Raw genomic sequence first — 21,093 nt, forward strand, 5'->3', positions numbered from 1 at the left:
TGCTAACTCTAAGCCACAAAGGTTCTGATAGGCATACAAATTTCACAGTTACAAAGGATCATTTCTGGCTTAGGGCTCCCAGTGTTAATTTCAGGATTTGTAAGTTTCTTTCAGGGAAGACTGTAACCACATAACAACAAATATGAAGAAATTTGTCTCATGTTCACAGATTCAGAAATTTAACAATATGAGCCATTTTAAAGCTGTTTTGGCTTCTTCAAGAATAACCCTCTAGGGTTGGATCAATCACCAATTACTCAAGTATGGTAAAGGCTTATACGCTGAATTCCATACTTTCTCCACATCATTAGTGATTTTATAGTCTTCTATTTCATCCCCTGTTAGTCTTCTCTTTTCCAACCTGAATAGTCCCAGTCTTTTTAATCTCTCCTCGTATGGAACCTGTTCCGTACCCTTAATCATTTTTGTTGCCCTTCTTGGTACGTTTTCCAATTCTAATATATCTTTTTTGGGACACAACAACCAGAATTGCACATAGTATTCAGGGTGTGGATGTATATTTATCATGGATTTATATAGTGGCATGATGATATTTTCTGTCTTATCATCTATCCCTTTCCTAATGGTTCCTAATGTTTGTTCTGTGAGCATTTTTGACTGCTGCTGCATATTGATTGGATATTTTCAGAGAATTATCCACAATGACTCCATGACCTCTTTCTTGAGTGGTAACAACTAATTTAGACCCCCACATTTTGGATGTATGGTTGGGATTATGTTTTCCAGTGTGAACTAGTTCGCATTTATCAGCATTGAATTTCATCTGCCATTTTGTTGCCCAATCACCCAAGCTTTGTGAGATCCCTTTGTAACTCTTCGCAATCTACTTTGGATTTACTTGAGTAATTTTGTACCATCTGCAAACTTTGCCATCTCACTGTTTACCTCCTTTTTCAGATCATTTATGAATATGTGGAACAGCACTGGTCCCAATACAGATCCCTGGGGGACCCTGCTATTTACCTCTCTCCATTCTGAAAACTAACCATTTATTCCTTCCCTCTCTCATATCCCACAATGGCTTACTTTGCTTAAGAGCCTTTGGTATGGGACCTTGTCAAAGGTTTTCTGAAAGTCCAAGTACACTATATCCACTGGATCACCCTTGTCCATATGTTTGTTGACCCCCTCAAAGAAGTTTAATACATTGCTGAGGCATGATTTCCTTTTACCAAAGCCGTGTTGGCTCTTCTCCAACATATCATGTTCATCTATGTGTCTGATAATTCTGTTCTTTACTATAGTTTCAACCAGTTCGCCAGTCATCTGGTACAGAAGCTGATTTAAGTGTTAGGTTACATACCAGTTCGTAGTTCTGCAATTTCATATTTGAGTTCCCTCTGAATACCATCTGGCCCTGATGACTTATTACTGTTTATCAATTTGTTCTAAAACCTCCTCTATCGATGCCTCAATCTGGACTGTTCCTCAGATTTGTCACCTAAAAAGAATGGCTCAGGTTTGGGAATCTCCCTCACATCCTTTGCTGTGAAGACCAATGCAAAAAAATCATATAGCTTCTCTGCAATGGCCTTGTCTTCCTTGAGTGTTCTTTTAGCACCTCGATTGTTCAGTGGTCCCACTGATTGTTTGGCAAACCTCCTGCTTCTGATGCAAAATTTATAGGGAAATCTAGGTTGGCACAACTAAATGCTACAGCATATCTGAAAGATTTTCATGTCATCCAATCCATATATATAAAAAAAATCACCTAAATATTCCCACATAGCCCCCACCTCTACCATCTTCCCTTAAATTACCCAGGATATCTCACTAACACTTTACTTTGGAAAACACCATAAAATTATCCATATAGCGATCTTTGAGTCATCACAACATTGATATTATTTTATTTCTGGATTTTAAATTGACTGCACAGGCTTACTTTTGATGTTAAGGAAATATCACTCAGTGGGATCTAACCAGACAATATTTTAAGACAAGTATAATACTGATCTTCACCAGTAGATGGAGTGATTAGACAAAACTCTTATTTCAATGCACTAACATTCTAAGGAGCCTGCAGTGTGTTTATCATAGACACTTCTGTTGGTAACAACAGAACGCATTTGACTTTGCAGGGGTAGCTTCAAAACCAAACTATATTAAGGTATGCAGATAGCAAAGTAAGTAGATTTTCAGGATGGCAGTTGGAAGGTGGAGCGGGCGACAGCCCCATTAGCTTTGTGGTTCAACCACTTCTCTTTATGGACGTGAATGAAGGTTCAGGTAGAACCTGGTGACGTTTGGGTTTACTGACACATATAGAACTGCCTTTATTTTAAGTTTTACAAAACATCCTTTTCTCTTATTTTAAGCTACTGTTTTTCAAGGATATTTCAGTTTTAAAAGGTTTCAGAGTAACAGCCGAGTTAGTTACTAACACGGCTGTTACTCTGAAACCTGTCATTATGCAAGGCACTGCATTTAGCCGTATGGAGTGGAAATCTATCAACTGCATGAAAAAACTTGTACAGATACAGACAGACATCATCTTCCTTTCCAAATGCAAACAGATGGACATCGTACCAAAAGGACTGAAGGTAAAAAATCCATTACAGTCTACATACCACACAGACTATGCTGACAGCTTGTGCCACACGCTCTCAAAGAAACTGCAGAACCACCTGATCAACATCCTCTACAGCAAACAGGGAAAGATAAAGAATGAGCTCTCAAAAATGGATACTCTCATAAAAAACCAACCTTCCACACAAACTTCCTCATGGCAGGACTTTACTAAAACTAGACAAGCCATTTACAACACACACTTTGCTTCTCTACAAAAGAAAAAGGACACTACACTTTCTAAACTACTACATGCCACAAGGGGCCACAGCAATGGTTTCCTCAACCCACGCAGCAATATTGTTAACCTATCCAACTATACTCTTAGCCCAGCAGAAGCAGCTGTCCTATCTCGGGGCCTCTCCTTCTGCCCCTTCACCCCCATGAACATGATATAGTTCTGTGGTGACCTAGAATCCTATTTTCGATGTCTCCGACTCAAGGAATATTTCCAACACACCTCTGAACAACATACTAATCCACAGAGACCTCCCTACCAACACTACAAAAAGAAGGATTCTAGGTGGACTCCTCCTGAAGGTCGAGACAGCAGACTGGACTTCTACATAGAGTGCTTCCGCCGATGTGCACGGGCTGAAATTGTGGAAAAGCAGCATCACTTGCCCCACAACCTCAGCCGTGCAGAACACAATGCCATCCACAGCCTCAGAAACAACTCTGACATCATAATCAAAAAGGCTGACAAAGGAGGTGCTGTTGTCATCATGAATAGGTCGGAATATGAACAAGAGGCTGCTAGGCAGCTCTCCAACACCACTTTCTACAAGCCATTACCCTCTGATCCCACTGAGAGTTACCAAAAGAAACTACAGCATTTGCTCAAGAAACTCCCTGAAAAAGCACAAGATCAAATCCGCACAGACACACCCTTGGAACCCCAACCTGGGATATTCTATCTACTACCCAAGATCCATAAACCTGGAAATCCTGGGCGCCCCATCCTCTCAGGCATTGGCACCCTGACAGCAGGACTGTCTGGCTATGTAGACTCTCTCCTCAGACCCTACGCTACCAACACTCCCAACTACCTTCGAGACACCACTGACTTCCTGAGGAAACTACAATCCATCGGTGATCTTCCTGATAACACCATCCTGGCCACTATGGATGTAGAAGCCCTCTACACCAACATTCCACACAAAGATGGACTACAAGCCGTCAAGAACACTATCCCCGATAATGTCACGGCTAACCTGGTGGCTGAACTTTGTGACTTTGTCCTCACCCATAACTATTTCACATTTGGGGACAATGTATACCTTCAAATCAGCGGCACTGCTATGGGTACCTGCATGGCCCCACAGTATGCCAACATTTTTATGGCTGACTTAGAATAACGCTTTCTCAGCTCTCGTCCCCTAACGCCCCTACTCTACTTGCGCTATATTGATGACATCTTCATCATCTGGACCCATGGAAAAGAAGCCCTTGAGGAATTCCACCATGATTTCAACAATTTCCACCCCACCATCAACCTCAGCCTGGTCCAGTCCACACAAGAGATCCACTTCCTGGAGACTACAGTGCTAATAAACAACGGTCACATAAATACCACCCTATCCGGAAACCTACTGACCGCTATTCCTACCTACATGCCTCCAGCTTTCATCCAGACCAAACCACACGATCCATTGTCTACAGCCAAGCTCTGCGATACAATCACATTTGCTCCAACCCCTCAGACAGAGACAAACACCTACAAGATCTCTATCAAGCATTCTTACAACTACAATACCCACCTGCGGAAGTGAAGAAACAGATTGATAGAGCCAGAAGAGTTCCCAGAAGTCACCTACTACAGGACAGACCTAACAAAGAAAATAACAGAACACCACTAGCCGTCACCTTCAGCCCCCAACCAAAACCTCTCCAACGCATTATCAAGGATCTACAACCGATCCTGAAGGACGACCCATCACTCTCACAAATCTTGGGAGACAGGCCAGTCCTTGCGTATAGACAACCCCCAACCTGAAGCGAATACTCACCAGCAACCACATACCACACGACAGAACCACTAACCCAGGAACCTATCCTTGCAACAAAGCCCGTTGCCAACTGTGTCCACATATCTATTCAAAGGACACCATCATAGGGCCTAATCACATCTGCCACATTATCAGAGGCTCGTTCACCTGCACATCCACCAATGTGATATATGCCATCATGTGCCAGCAATGCCCCTCTGCCATGTACATTGGTCAAACTGGACACTCTCTACGTAAAAGAATAAATGGACACAAATCAGATGTCAAGAATTATAACATTAGTCTCTAAGGTGCCACAAGTACTCCTTTTCAGTTTTAAAAATCCATGTATTTCTAACCCAGTGGAAGCCTGTGCTATTCAAACAACAACAACAAACACAACAACAACAAAAAGTCAATTTTGAAAATAATTCTTGGCTTGTTTCTAAGATTAACAAGGTGGGGGAAGGGAGGCTAAAATAATACAGTCCAGAATTTGTTTTGCCAAAGCCAAATAGTACTTGAATATCCAGGCTTCCAAGTTCTGACTTAAATCTAAATCTCATGATTTTTCAAGTGATCTCTGACTTTGGCAAAAGTGTCATCATCCCAAATGATAATTTCAAGGACTTTTCACGAAGGTAAAGCATAAGCACTCTGTTTAAAAAAGAAAAAAAGGCAATTTGGAAGATAGATAAATTCAGGCTGGCTTTAGATTGTGAGATATTTGATTAAGTGTTTAGCATTTGAAGTTAACATTAGCTGAAGTTTAAAAGACCCCTCATAGCTCAAAAAGGTTATATACATACTTCACCCTGTGTACAAATGAATTTGCACTGATTATCAATAGTGAAGAAGGCAGGAAACAGCTGGTGACACAAATCCTAAAAAACACTGCTCATTTTGGATGGGAATTAGTGCAACCTGGCTCAGAAAGAGGGCAGCAAACAGGGTTCTTGTGTATTTTTATTTTTAACTCAAGTGTTGCATTCTGAAAATAAGATCAGTTGCAGGTAGAAAGATCCTGAATTTAAAGATAATATTGTGTCTAATCTATTATGACAAGGTGGTGACAGCCAGCCTTCACTACAAAGTCCTCGGTTAGCCTTTATAACTTTGTATTGGAAAGCTGATTTAGCTTAACGATTGACAGATGTATTTTGGAAGCAAAGAAGAATATTTCCTCAAAGGTTTTTCTTTAAAATTACCAGTGGATCTGATTTTCAAGTTGTCACATAGGAAAATTCCCTTTGACTTCAGGGATTTGAACCTCAGTTTTTACAACAACAGAACTCTCACTGAAGTCAGTGAGATGCTGCATGAATAAGGATCGAGCAAAACTTGGGTGAGGACTTTGAGATATGCCCTGTTTTTATTTATTTATTGTAAGCCAGTAACTAAATAATTGTGAATGAGTCCACATTTTCATTTTAAGCCAGTTCCCTGCGTATGTCCCTGGCTGGAGGCTTGCCGGATACCACACAGATTCTGATCCCAGTTCTACCAGTGTAAATCCATAGTAACTCTCCTGAAGTCAGTGGAGCTATTCCAGATTAACAATGCTGATTAGCATGAATTAAAACAAATCCTCTTTTATGTTTTTAAAACAGGGGTATTTTTTACTGAAAGATTGTGTGACAGTGGGTGTGTATGTCAATCGATGAATTCCCTTTTGTTTTATGAATAGCATTTATGATTGTAACCTTCATTGTGGTTTAGAACCTTGATGTTGTGGCAGGAACAGTGTGTGTCTGGGAAACTGTATCAGGACCACCAAGGGGCCTCAACACTGAATAGTTCTATCCTGGTTGCTATTGGCAGAGCCACTGATTTTTAACAACTCTCTGCCAGCAATGCCACACATGGTTGGAGCATGGAAAATCTCAGTGGAAGAACAGAAACAGAAAAAAGGCACTAGAAATTGCTTTTGAAAGTGAAATGCTCTTTAGAAAGGGGAATCATTCCAACAGTAGAATGAGAAGACACACACATCTGGAGAAAGGGAAACAGAAGCTTTCCCCAATGGACACTGACAAAAACCCAAAGGGCTCTCAAAAGTGATGAGGACACGGGGAGGGAGCGGGGAGAGGAGTTGTCTTCAGGTGTTTGTTGTTTTGCCTAGATCTGTACTCTCCTCTGCTAAGAGTAAAGTGTGCATATTTAAGAAGTTCCTTTGCAAAGCTGGTGTTCCTTACTTTATCTGCTATCCCCAAAGAGTAAAATTATAAACTGGAGTGCTCATGGAGGTGCAATTTGGGACAGTGAAAGTGGGGCATGCATAACCTGCTGCTGAGGGACAGCACTGGTTTCAGGGCTAAGGGCAATTGGACGTGGAGTCCCACATCCTCAGATAGGGGACCAGGCAGGGAGTCTGCACCCGAGGAGTGCACCTGAGAAGCCAAAAGTAGAAACAATGTCTTGGCTCTGTGCAGACCCAGCTGGCTAGAAGCACATGGGATCCAAAGGTTGTGTTCAGTACAGCAGACTGGTAACCATCAACAAGGGGAGCGGGGGGCTCAACTCTGGCTGTAACAGACAGTACAATCTTTAAACCAGAGTATAAACTATAATTCCACCCTCTGCATTCAGACAAACCAAATTATCTGTTTTCCAAAATTACTACTCTGTTTGCCATTTTTAAACTAAACTTTTCCTTCTTGTAACCGGAAAGGAAATTAATTTTCTCAAACCATAAAAAATATTCCAGATGCGGAAACAATAAGTCTGCTGCATTTATCTGCAAATGCTTGATAAGGCTCTGGTTTTCCAGATATGGGATTCATCCGTTCTTTCTTGGAGTACTTTGCTTCAAACTGGGGACGTATTTCTTCCTAAAAAAGAGAGGAACAATTTTTACATACAATACAGCTAGGCAACATCAAACTTCAGATCACTTTTTTCATAAAATTATTTCTAGTAATACTTCAGTGATGTTAAGTGCCAGACACTTAAATCAGGAAATCAGTTGGGAAATCAGCAGCTCTTAATGAGGAAAACAGATCACTGTAAGAAAAGGCATCTAACTTCACAGAATTACATACATAAAATTTAACAAACTCCGCAGTTAGTTACTATCAGAAACAAGAGTGTTTGAAAATGTATATCTGTAAACAATATTGTTTTAAAGATGACACCAGGAAATTTTCTAGGATTTTGATAGTAGACAGTAGCAATTCGGCAAAGCAGGAATAAAATTGAACTTAATCCTGTTTCCAACTCACTTGTAAATAAAACTGCTTGCTAGATACTTGTGTACCCTCCGAGTTTTAGCAAGAGGTTCCTCACAGTTTGAAAAAGTATCTTGCGCCTCATTATAACTGATTTATCTCTGAATGTGGGGAAAGTTAGATAAAGGGCAGTATTTAAAGCTGTTCCTATTTGCAGAATTCATTCACCCCTTACTCAGGCAACATTCTCTTTGGCCCTCATTTCCAGCTGCATTAAGTGGCTGCCTCCAGCCCCCTTGCTCTCCCAGCTGTGCCCTCTCTTGTGGATAGGGAATTCTGATAGGATACTGCTATCCCCCTGTAGGCTGTAGTCTGACATCATCACTCCTTTAAGTGACAGTGGAAGACAGGCACAGCAAAACAAAACAAAACACAAACCAGCCCTCCAGGTTGTCTCTGTCCTGGGAGAGAATTAGGACAGGTTTGTACTTGCAATGGTGCAGCTCTGCCGCTGCAGTGAAGACATTGCTATGCCAATGGAAGAGCTTCTCCTGTTAGTGTAGCTAATCCACCTCCACAAGAGGCGGTAGCTATGATGACAGGAGAAGCCCTCCTGCTGACCCAGCGCTGTCTACACAGGTGGCTAGGTTGGTATAATTGCATTGTTCATGGGAGTGGACTTTTCACACCTCTGGTCGATGTAGTTATGCTGATGTAAGTTTATAGTGTAGACCTGGCCTTAGCCTCTCAAAGATCCTTTGGGGGAAGAGGGCGGTCCTAACTGAAACAGACACAAAACAACACAGATGCCCCCTCCCAGCAAGGAGGCTACAAAATAGGAGACTACCCCTGTTCCCCTTCCCAGCCTCCAAGCCCCCTGCTCAGCTCCCCCCAGCCTCCTGACTCTCTTGTCTCCCTTCTCTTCCCCCTCTTCCAGCCCCAGCCAGTTGGGGAGGCCCGGGAAGGCAGGGGTTGGAGAGCAAATGTGCCCCCACTCACCCAGCAGCGATGGCTCCTGTCCTGCGTCCTTGCTCCTTGCAACCTGCTTCATGCACCAGGTCGCAATGCCACTCACTCAGATTTGGCTTGGCTGCTCCACTGATATCCATAATGCTAGGTAAATCCCAATCCCAAATCCAGGCTGGTTAAACTGTAAAGGGGCTGCATGCCTAAGAAGCACGCAAATAACTAATACTGGGGCACCAGAGCTCATGGAAAGGCAGTTTGAATGCTCATAATTGTTACAAGGTTTTGTTAGTTTCTTTAAGTGTCTTTTCAATGAGAGGAATCCACCTCTGTTGGGTCTGAATCTGGACCCTTCAAATCAAAATTCAGCACTTCAGCTTCTTGAACTTTTCTGTGCTCCTAATCAGTGTGGGCTTCTAACCAGTAGGAGGCAAGCCTAGGGTTGTCAATGCTGACTGAAGCTATTCTGGGAGATTTTCCCCCCCAAAATGATGTAATGTCATTTGCTTAAAATATCCTATTAAAATCTCCTGGATTGCTTTCCATAGTCATTGGGAGATCGATGCTGATTCCAGGAGACTCCAGGCCAATCCTGGAGGGTTGGCAACCTAGGCAAGACCAATACAGCTTAGTCCTAATTAGCATCTTAAGTCTTAACAGCACCATTTGAAGCCACTCTCACTATTACAGGTGACCTTTCACTGGCACGCTCCAGCAGATTCAGGACCTAACTATCCCCTAGACCAGTGGTGGGCAACCTGTGGGCCATCAGGGTAATCTGATTGCAGGCATTTTGTTGACGTTGAGTATTCGCAGGCACGGCCCCCCACAGCTCCCATTGGCCAGGAACAGCGAACTGCGGCCACTGGGAGCGGCAGGCGGCGGTGCCTGCGGACCGTCAACGTCAGCAAAATGTCTCACAGCCTGCAATCGGATTACCCTGATGGGCCGCATGTGGCTCGCAGGCTGCCCACCACTGCTGTAGACACATTGATAACAGTCCCAAAGCAATCCTGGGATTGGTCTGACAGCATGTGTGCACTGCCAGTGAAGCCCTCTGCTGCACAGGAGTCTGTTTTAAGTTCTTTAGCAGCCCCTTTATACTCTGGGATTCCACAGGGACTCTCCACTTGACCCAAAGCAGCCATTTGTTTTCCTTTGTGTTTTTCACTTATTTCCCTCACCACCAAGGTTAAAGAAAACCCATCTTGTCATCAAATAAGCAAATGTAACATTATGTGGCCTCTTCCCAAAGAGACAAATTCCGTCCCTAGGCTGAGAAGTCTGGTTCTGTGCTGGGAAAATCTACAGTGACCCTGGGGAAGGAATTCTTTCCCACAGGCAGCAGATTAGCAGTCAAGCCACTGTGACCATTACTGCATCCTAATGACTATTGTAGCCCTCCCACAATGGCAATGAACCCCTTGTGGAGGAAAGGAACATAGCTCCGCCTGCCATTCTCTGACTCTGCCCACAAAAGAATCCTACATGCCTGGGAGCAAGGAAACTCAGAGCAGCAGGGAACCCAGGCCATGCAGGGGTTCCAAATCCACCTTGCAGGTTCCTAGCATCCTGCCCTTTCCCTGTATAGTTCCATTGCCATCAAAGCCCTCCATGCCTGTGTGGCAGCCACAGCAGAAGGGAAGTTGTGGCTATTTGTCACTTCCCCAACCTCCTATCCTAGTAGATTTTCCTTTACTGGGCATTGGGTGAATTTAGCTGCTTCACTGCAAGCCTTCTGGGCAATAATATTGTTATCCATTTCAGTGTCTGTATGGCACTGTGTTTTACACCTACTGTGATGTGAAAACAAAGACCAGCCAGACTTTTGGGAGCTGTGAAAACCTTTTGAGGTTCCCCATCAGTATTCTTAGCAGCTATCCAAAGCAACACCTTAGGAAGCTCATCTTGATGTTGATGGTTGATGTATAGTTATTCAAGGGCAGGCAGGAAGGTCAACCTTTTGCATTTTTAAAAATCTGAATGTCTATGGACTAAAAAGTAATTGCTTTAAAAAAATTAAATCATGCTGAAAGATTCTTTAAGTGTGATTGTTGCTAGTTCTACCACAATGGAGGCCAGATCCTTTTCGAACCTACGTTGCCATAAACCCAGAGAATGCCCCAAAACTTCCTTGAAGTTAATTTGTATTTACATTGGTGAAAAATGAGAGCACAATTTGGCCTGCAGCAAGTTTCTTCACAGCTCTAGATGAAGCATCTTGGGAGAAAATGCTCATCCTTACAGAAAGATAAATTATAAGGTTTATTTTATAGCTTCTGATGTGAAAGAGAAATTGATAATAAAACTAAGGGAAAAATTGGCTGCTGATTTTTAACCAGAATCTTTTCTACCCAAGATTATAGTAAATTATCGACAAACCTCTTCTTCTTCCCAGTCTATCAAGTCCCAGTCATAAGCAATTACTGCTCGTCTTCTTTTCCAAAACTCCAGGAAAACAGTTGCTGGAGCACATAGAAAAAAGAAATCACAAGATCATTTTCAAATGAAGAAAATATGCTAACTACTAGCATTATTGTTGAATTAAGCTGTTCCATAATTTTCGTTTGTTTGCATAAATGGACTTCTTTGACAGCAAATCTTTCTGATGATCAAAGCTGCATTCACAAGGTATTTCTTTCTACTTTGGCTTGTGTCAGACATGGTTGAAGCTTTGGTGATTTCATTTAGTGCTAATAGAACATGTTTAATTTCCAATCAAATGAGTTACAGATTGAAAAGAATTAAATGGCTTCTGTGAGTCATCTTAGCTAAATTTAGATAGACCAATGGGAAAGACAAAGGTTTCTTGGGAACAATGTAGATCAAAAAGGTAGCTTGCCTTATCAGAAGACTATTTAAAATACACAGGAATCAGTATCCAGAGGAAGCAAAGAAGTTTCTAATCAGATTCCAGTGCACACGCAATTCAGTACAGAGCTGCTGAGGAAACTGGAACTGGTGCCTTGCCTTTCTAATCCAAGGCACTGCCTTTAAAATACAGGAACAGATGTTTCTGGCATTGATAACTGAGTTAATTTTTTTCAAATGAACCACAATTACATAACTCACTGGAGTATAACGTAAGTACAGCACTCACTGCACTTCAGTAGTCAGAAAAGTGGTTGTGCTTGCCACCGTGTTTTATATTGGCAGGAAAGATCGGGAAGTATTTAGTCAATTGATCATAATCCATGTCTTGGAGAGTCAAACTGGCATTGTTTATAAACACATTATTTATTTACACTTAAGCCCACTAAAATCCATGGGAGTCGTTCACTGGCTTCAGTGGGCTTTGGATCTGGCCCTTAATGGTCATGAGAGGTGCCAGATTGACAGCCCTGGAAATGGAAAACCTTTGTTTATTCACAGACCAGAGCAGGGATGCTCCCAGCAGTGACTGTGCAAGCCTCCCCAACAACAGCCTGACAATGTGCCTCAAGTCTTGTCCTAGAGGGATCACCTTAGCGCACAAGAATGCAGTTCATTCTCTATGCTGATTCAGTCCTTAGCCTGCCTACTGCCAACAAGAATGCCAATTATTATGGTGTTTTTTGTGATGCACACAGGTGATAGTTTTGTTTCCTAGTAACCGGATTCAGAGCATCAACTCATTTCATACAGGCTAGAAATCAGCCCTCAGAGAGTAATGACTTTTAGTTACTACCACGTGAGCTTGGATTCTCTCTCTCCCCCATCACCCCGCTCTACACTTTCAGGCTCAGCAGCGAAGTACAGTGAGAATGACTACTGTCCTCACATCTCCTTCCCTCAAAAGCACACTGTATTAGGAATCTTGTGAGATTTTCTGTCCAATTTTCTGAACTTTTGAGACTAATCCAAGATGAATCAAACTGTTTTCCCTTCTAATTTTTAAAGTACACAGTGGGGGAAAAATCCACAGTTAGTATCTCTGCCTATAAGAAAAGGAGTACTTGTGGCACCTTAGAGACTAACCAATTTATTTGAGCATAAGCTTTCATGAGCTACAGCTCAGCTCTGTAAATTAGTCTCTAAGGTTAGTCTCTAAGGTGCCACAAGTACTCCTTTTCTTTTTGCGAATACAGACTAACACGGCTGCTACTCTGAAACCTATCTCTGCCTATGGCTCTTGAAGTTTCTTTCTGGTACTATTTTTCATTTATACAGTATTCACTACTATGATCTCCAATATTCTATTTTCTTTTATTGTATTACACTCTTTTTCTACTGAGGTCAGTAGCCCTTCTTTCCACCATTGACTATTATATCATATGTTGTTGATAGCTAATCTTACTGCATTTCTGTAATACTGAGAGCTTCTAAAAGTATCAAATTGTGAAATCCCCCTGCTTCCTTTCTAGTCAGATCATCTCTAATATCCTTTGTCATGTATTCAGCATTCATTTCTGAACAAGACAGTATAACATCATTCTAGAGAGACAACATGGGTGAGGTAATATCTTTTATTGGACCAATTTCTGTTGGTGAGACAAGGTTACACAGAGCTTCCACAGACCTGCAGAAGAGCTCTGTGTGACGTCAATAGCTTGTCTCTCTCACCAACAGAAGTTGATCCAATAAAAGATATCACCTCACCCACCTTGTCTCTCTCATATCGTGGAACCAACACAGCTATGACAACACGGCATATAACATTATTTCATCATACTTGCCATACTTTTGTTAGGATATTTCAAAATGTACATTTATCCCATATGCTCAAACAAAATTATTGGAAAGCTCTGAAGTTCAGAACTTACAGACATACTTTAGTATAGTTCTGCTACACTACTGTTTGCCCTCCTTTCAATCTGTCTTGAGATTCAACCTAACAGCAACCTTCTACAAAACACTCTCCTAGACAGGACTTCCTTGAGCACTTTCAGTCTAACTTGTGACCTTTTATAGTTCCGAGGCTGGCTTCCTCTAGTGGTTAATTACCTATTGTTCATCTCTCTTTTCTTACCCTACTTTATTTCAGAGCATTGATGAATACTCTAATTTCTTCTAACCTTCCTGAATACACTACTTTCTCCTGGATTTATATTAAAGAACCTCCTCAGATTCTGCCCCCTTTGACAGCAGAAGAAGGAGAATGTTTTTTGTTCCGAGGAGTATATTGGCATTTCTTATCGCTAATAAGAATACTAAATACTTCCACTAGTTTCTGTTTTTTAAACTTTGCATTTCAGCAACTGTTCCAGTGTTAATTCCTTTATCAGAGAACACAAGCTTCCCTGTAGTCAAGAAGGAACTATAATTAGAATTTTTCTAGTGTCTCTTAGTCTCCTGAAAAAAAACTGTGGAGAAAGGAAGAGGTAGGCATATAAATTAAAGTCATTCAGTTGCTTCTCTGGTGAAGGATTCATAATGACTGCCTCTGGATAACAGCGCCGGTTGCAGATTGACACAATTTTGGTGTTGAGCTTCAAACAAAGCTGAACAAAAGAATCATTGTAATATTCTCCCCCTCTATGTCAAATTTCATTTAAATAAGCAACTGCTATAATGTTACCTGACCTTACAAGAACTTGTTTGTTGCTTAATTTTTGACAAACATCAATTTTTATGACAAGTCTGTAATAACCGTGAACGTGTATCTGTGTGTGTAGTTGAGGATGGAGGTTTCTCATAACTTGGTCCTTAGCCAACAGCTATTGTATCTTTAGCAAGAACTAGTGTAGGCAAAATAAAATTAGTGACATTCCTCCCTAGAGTCTGTACTAATGTTTCCACTAAGTACAATACATCTTTTGGCATAAGGGATGACATTTAGGTCTTTTCCTCTAAAATAGAAAACTTGAAAATGTAGGGCTTGGCTTTCACAAGTGCTAAGTACTCACTATTCCAACTGAAGTCAGTGGGAACTGCAGATGTTCTGCACCTCTGAAAATCAAGCCCAGATGCTTGATAGGAGAAAGTATTTGTCCATTTCTGAGATTTGGTAAGCCTGGGTGAGAATATCCTCCCCAGAAAAATTCCATGTCTCTGAGGGTATGTCTACAATTCAAGCTAGGGATGTAATTCCCCGTTTGAGGAGACATACCCACTCTAGCTCTGATAGATCTAGTGCACTAAAAATAAAGTATAGCCATGGCAGTACAAGAAATGGGAGTGGCTAGCCACCTATCTACATGCCTAGCGAGGGGTGGCCCATGCATTTAATAGGATCATACATATACTTCAGGAAAGCATCCCATATCTCTGAGAATTTTTCTTGGATACAGGGGTGCTGGAACAATTTTTTTTATAGTGGGGGTGCTGAGAGCCATTGAACCAAACTGTAAACCCAGTATATAATGGAAACCACTTCAAGTCAAGGGGTGCTGCAGCACCCCACACATTCCTTGTTCCAGCACTTATGCTTGGATATAACATGATGCCTTTCCCCAGAAAAGACAAGGCCTGAGGAATGACTGAATAAAGACTCCTGAACTTGACTCAATAGCAACATATTTTAAATCTCTAGTTTTTCAACCAGGATATAAATGTCCACCTGGATACTGCTTATTTGACCCATTTTTAAAATTAAAATGTCCAGAAACTGAACATTAAAAATATAAATTCTTTACCCTTTCCTTCCACATTTTCACTGAACCAGAAAAGACTTGATTGGGAAGAGTCAAGCCAAGACTCTGCATTTCAGCATCTGAAACTAGGCATGCTGGAGTTTAAAGGGTCCTATCTCACCCCATACATTTAAAGGAAAATGTACTAAACATTACACGAATCCAAAGAAAGACTTACCCCACACTGCCATGAAAACAGCAAAAAAGACAGTAGCTCCATTGTCAAAAAGGTGAGTTACCTGTGAATGAGACCAATAACCTGATGAGTTCATCATTTGAAAGTTCTATTCACAATTTATTCTGTTTTGTTAAAAGATTAAACTGGGTGGTGCTTAGGAGAGCCACTAGACTGACTGTCCTGAAGACCAACATCCTCTCCGAGGGCCTTACCCTGAATGGTGCTCAGCATGGGAGTTACAGGTGCTCGGCACCTTTCGGGGTCAAGGCCCGTATCAGCTGAACAGTTATTCTTGTATAGATTTATAACTTCTGGTGTAGTTCATCCTTTCAGCCTAAGGTAATTTGTTTTGAGAAGCTATGCACAAAAGATGGTTCATAAGTGCTGTTCCAAGTACTAGGACATAATTTTTGTGACTGCTGAATATATCAAGTGCAATTGCATATACGTGTAAATAAGTTCTAAAGACCAAATTCAGTCATAGTAAAAGTGGGTTCATTGAAGTGAAGTTAAATTAATTTGATCTGTCACTTGGAACTTTTTTTTATTTCACCAAGTTTATTGAAGATATTCACAAAATACTGAGAAAGAATAAACATTTTCTATTTGGATAGTTTAAATGTACCTTGGCATAAACACAGCTGTCTGACAACCTCATGAAGGGACAGTATTTATCACATATTGGACACATTATAATATCTGTAGCTTGGCAGACTTCTTTACTGGAAAAAGAGAGAAGATAATGGTTGATACTTTCATACACAACTATCATTCTTAAAATGGACCAACATATTTCTCTGAAATCACAGATGGTGAATTAAATTTCTCTTATCATACATTTCTAGTGCTTTCTGTTAATGATGTCAGTATGTTCTTGCTGTCTTCAACACTTTGAGATACATACACTATGACTGTGTAGGTCTTCTCAACTTCATAAATGAATCATGCCTTTCTCAAGAAAACACAGGCACTTTGAAATCTTTAGATGGCATGTCCTTTTGTTTTTTTTTTAAAAAAAGAGCAAAATCAAAAAGGACTAGAAAACACGTAGAGAATAGTCCTGCAGTGGCTGACAGGATGAGTTATTAGCACTTTTACCATTTCTAAATTGTCCCTGAGCCAAGAGAGGTCTCTAACAGAAGGAGATAGGAATATGGTGAGTACAGATTAAAGGGAATTTCATTAATTTCAAAGGACTCTTTCAGGCATTGCCTCAGGGTGGAAAGCAGTGTAGAGGTGCAACACCCCCAGAGGAGCTCCAGGTGGCACAATGCCTGAAGAGTGCCGTCTGGAGCTTTGGAAGCACACTCTCCTTGGGGTGTGACATTTCCTCTCCCCTCTGCCAGCCAGTCAGAAAGCCATGGCTCCACCATCTCCCCATCGCTGTGAGAAGCTAGCTTGGGCAGCACCCCTAGCTTTACATAGTCCATGCACTCAGGGGACCAGATGATATCCAGCCTATGTGCCAGAGCACAACACAAGGGAGACTTGATGCACGTTCTCCACTACCTTGTGAAAGCTGGGCACAATCTTAAAAACAATGTAAACACATAGGGTGTTATAGACTTGATACCATATGGTGAATTTTAAAAGAAGAAATAAAACAGAACCAAATTGTACACAACAACCCCAAATGTGTACAAATACAGGTAACGTCACTAATAAAAGTGCTCACTTTACCTGACTTGGCAGTGGTTCAGTGTTGTGACTCCATACAAAAAGACAAACAATCCAATGAAGGCAGCTGGGAAGAGCATTCCTGTGTACCAGCCTAACCAGGAAAAGTACAAGCCAATTTTCTCACCAAAATACCGTCTGTTTAAAACACAACAGAGCAAAGTTACCTGACAGCTTCTGTAGGTTTTATTTAGCATTGTTTGCTAACAGAAAAGGAAGATTTAAGTCATATTTGAGGGGAGAAATTGGGGCTAAGATTTTCTAAAACAGGAGCCTAAATGCATACTTAGGCGCCTGCCTGTTCTTCAAAAATGCTGCGCAGTCAACAATTCCCATCGAGGGCGGAAGTGCTGGATGTTGAACTTTTTTGAAAATGTGGTAATTGGTTCTGTATGTCCAGGAAACAAAAGGCCAGATGCTGCTCTCAGTTATACAGGAGTGTTTCCGGAGTAACTCTGTTGAAATTGATGTAGTTACACTGGTGTAAAATTGGTGCAAGGGAAAGGAGAATCAGCCCCAGAGCATTTCCAAGAAAAACAGTTACTAGCCTGTTCCATAACTGTTGTTCAAGAAGTGGTGCACATGTCCATTCCATTCTTGGTGTTGGTGTGCCCAGTGCATGGCTGCAGGAAACTTTCCCCTTCAGTGGTAGCTGTTGGGCAGCTCGAACTCCCCCTGCTGCTGCATGCCACTGTGTTCAGGTATAAGGAAGGGGCAGAGCCAACCCTAGCCCCCCTCAATTCCTTTTTGCCGTAACTCTGATGAGGAGTGGCAGGTGGGCAGGTCGTAGAATGGGCACGTGCTCAAAGACATCAGTTACAGAACAGATTAGTAACTGTTTTTTCGTCACTGAATGATTCCACATGTGCATTCCTCTCTTGATAACTCACAAGCCATAGGAGGCAGGATTGGAATCTATTTCAAGAAAGACTGAAGAACAACTCATCCACTCTAGCATCATCTCTGGAGTCTTGAGCCACAGCATAGCAGGAAGCAAGTATGTGGACCAAGAACAAGATTGCCACTTGCCAGAAAGGCCACAGAGGCCAATTGTGACCTAGTTGAATAAGCTGTGACACTGCTGGATGGAGCGACATTAGTAGGGTTGCCAACTTTCTAATCGCACAAAACTGAGCACCCGTGCCCAGTCCCTTCCCCAAGGCCCCGCCACCACTCGCTCCATCCCCCGTCCCTCCATCGCTCGCTTCCCCCACCCTCACTCACTTTCACCGGGCTGGGGCAGGAGTTTGGGTGTGGGTGGGGGTTTGAGGTCCTGGCAGCACTTATCGTGGGTCCCAGGAAGTGGCTGCCAGGGTCCTGCAGCTCCTAGATGAATGGGCGGCCAGGGAGGCTCCTTGCACCTACTAGTGCCACCCCTGCAGCTCCCATTGGTCACAGTTCCCAGCCAATGGGAGATGCGGAGCCAGTCCTCAGTGCAGGGGCAGAGTGTGGAGCCTCCCTGGTCACCCATGAATCTAGGGGCTGCAGGGACCTGGCGGCTGCTTCCGGGAGCCATGCAGAGCTAGGGCAGGCAGGGAGCCACCAGGGTCCCTTTTTGACCAGGCATTCTGGTTGAAAGCCGATGCCTAGCAACCCTAGACATTAGCCAATTTATAGCTCAAGAGTATGCAAAATGCAATCCAGGAATAAATTCTTGGGGTGGGGGGGACTGACCTCTTACTCTTCTACCCCTGCTATGAACAACTGGGAGGATTTATGGAAGTGTCTGGTGTAGTAGGAAGAGAGCCTGAGACATAAGGCTTGTATCAGAGGCCTGCTATGAGGCCTGAACCAAAGCAAAACTTTGCTGATATGAAGCAAAGTCAGGTTGTGCGCAAGAGGCAGGCCCTGCTCACAGAATTTGGCAAGCACAGGGCTGATATTGCAAAAACACATATTCCTGAGAAGTGCTAGGCACAGAGCACTTATGCAAGCATATTCCGGAAGGATGGTACCAGAACACCTCGATACCAGCAAATTCCCCAAAGGTAACAGGAACACACTGACCCTGTTGCAAGCCTGGTGCTAGACTCTGGGGACAGAGCCACTCGGTGAGTGGACTCAGCCCTGATAGGTGAGGGCACTGAGTATGGCACTGTGTGGGGAAGATCTGGAAGCTGTGGGAAATGCCTAAGGACTCCAGAATGGCCATCGATATGAGGCAGAGTGCCGTTGTCCCAGCCACATTCTTGAGGCAGGTCCCATTGAAGGGTCGTGGTGATAGATGGGAAGATAGGATCTGTGCAGAGACCAGCGGGTGTTGCTGTGGGGTTGTGATATGTAAGATCCCACCTCCAAGTCTGACAATGAGGATTCCCCTCCTCTGACCAGTCAGTGCCAGGGACCTGTGCTGAGAGCCTGGTGATGGATGGAGCGATGCCATCATAACAGGTTTCCCCTTGGATGGTACTGAGGGGCGACGTGCAGGGAAGACAACACTGGCACTGCTCACTGAAGCTGCAGCACTCCGCACCGAGTCATACTGGGTTGGCTCCGATGGTGGCCTGAGCGCTGCCTCCATCACAGGAATTTCAGCCTAGCCTCCCTATCCTTCTTTGTCCTAGGTTTGAACTCCCTGCAAATCTGTCACCGGTCCTTCACGTGTGCTTCCCCTAAGCACTTCAGGCAGCTATTGGGCAGGTCACTCACTGGCACAGGTTTGGAGCAAAAAGCACACGGCTTGAAATCCAGTGACTGGGACATACCTTGGTACTGTGAATGGAATAAACAATAACGGGGAAAACAACAAGTCTGAATTTTTTTTTATATAATGCATTTAAAAGTTATTGTCCTAACACTGACAAATAGACTAATTACACACGCACACAGAGTCTGGTATAGTATAGAGCTCCAACGACCACAACGGGTGGTAAGAAGGAATTGAGGAGGACTAGGTGCAGCTCTGCCCTTTATACCTGCACACAGTGATGCACGGCAGCAGGGGGAGCTTGGACCGGCCAATGAGTACCTCTGAGGGAACAAGTTCCCAATGGCCATGTGCTGGTGCACTGGCACCAAGAGTGGAATGCATATGTGTAATCTCCCGAAGAAGAACTGATGAATCAGAGAGCATTCTTCTACCCTGCTTTCATATTTCTGTTTGGAACTTCGCTTACCAGTCTCTAGAGAATTTATTTTACAATTCCAACATGGATTGAAAGCGTACCGCACCTTGACCATGAAGTCCGATGCTTTATAAATCAATACATAATAATAATCATGAATACTTTAAAAGATCATTCTCCAGATTCATTTTAAGGAATGAGGAAATATAATCCTCCTGTGCTTCAGAAACTTTAGGGTCAAATCACAGCGGGGTGTCAGGTCAGTTTAAATGTATTTTTCATCAGCACAACTTGTTATGCTCCTATTGAGGCAACTGACTGCCAGGGTCAAAGAGTGAAATGAACCAATGTTGTTGCCTTTAGACTACCTGAAACCATTCTTGGTCAGTCTTTTACACTAAGGAAGAAAACATGCATGTTGTTTCTCGGGTGAGAGGCAGTGGAGGAGAGAGAAAGAGTGAGCAACATTTGGCCTGGAATAAATGAAATCATCAATTTTAAAATGCATGTCAAAGAGTTTCCATCTTGAGCAATCCATCTGTCTGAATTAAGATTATATTTTGTATTTTTAAAGCAATGTGAAGACTGATCTACACTGATCATCATCATTCAAACTCAGCTTCACTGTACCAAAGGCCAATGTTGTCATATTGCTTTTATTCCTCTGTCATTCAACAGAGCTCACAATTCTTCTGGCTAAAGAGACAGAAACATGACAGTAATATGGTCAATTCTGACAAGGGTAGCAAGTCTCGCTGTACAAAGACACACTGACATCAGTTTCAGATGCATGAGTTAGCTGCATGAGTGAACCCTGTGGCCTAATTTTTTGGCTGACAATCTGTCTGCTCCACTGAGAAAGATAATTTACATTTTATGAGATTATTTGCATCAGCACCTATTTTCACCGAT

General features: G+C 42.5%; 1 protein-coding gene across 7 annotated transcripts in view; it reads right to left on the bottom strand.

Moving 5' to 3' along the window:
- Positions 1-21,093, bottom strand: part of ANO4 (anoctamin 4) — a 288,655-nt gene that overhangs the window by 47,589 nt on the left and 219,973 nt on the right. For all 7 annotated transcript variants that reach the window (XM_073327406.2, XM_073327405.2, XM_073327407.2 and 4 more), the window contains 5 exons: positions 17,120-17,254; positions 16,065-16,161; positions 15,440-15,500; positions 11,093-11,175; positions 7,268-7,408 (listed from right to left, as the gene is read on the bottom strand). In XM_073327406.2, the coding sequence (XP_073183507.1) occupies positions 7,268-7,408; positions 11,093-11,175; positions 15,440-15,500; positions 16,065-16,161; positions 17,120-17,254 (517 nt within the window). The remainder of the gene's footprint in view (positions 1-7,267; positions 7,409-11,092; positions 11,176-15,439; positions 15,501-16,064; positions 16,162-17,119; positions 17,255-21,093) is intronic.

The sequence above is a fragment of the Lepidochelys kempii genome, chromosome 1, assembly GCF_965140285.1.
Source record: "Lepidochelys kempii isolate rLepKem1 chromosome 1, rLepKem1.hap1, whole genome shotgun sequence".
Classification (NCBI taxonomy): domain Eukaryota; kingdom Metazoa; phylum Chordata; order Testudines; family Cheloniidae; genus Lepidochelys; species Lepidochelys kempii.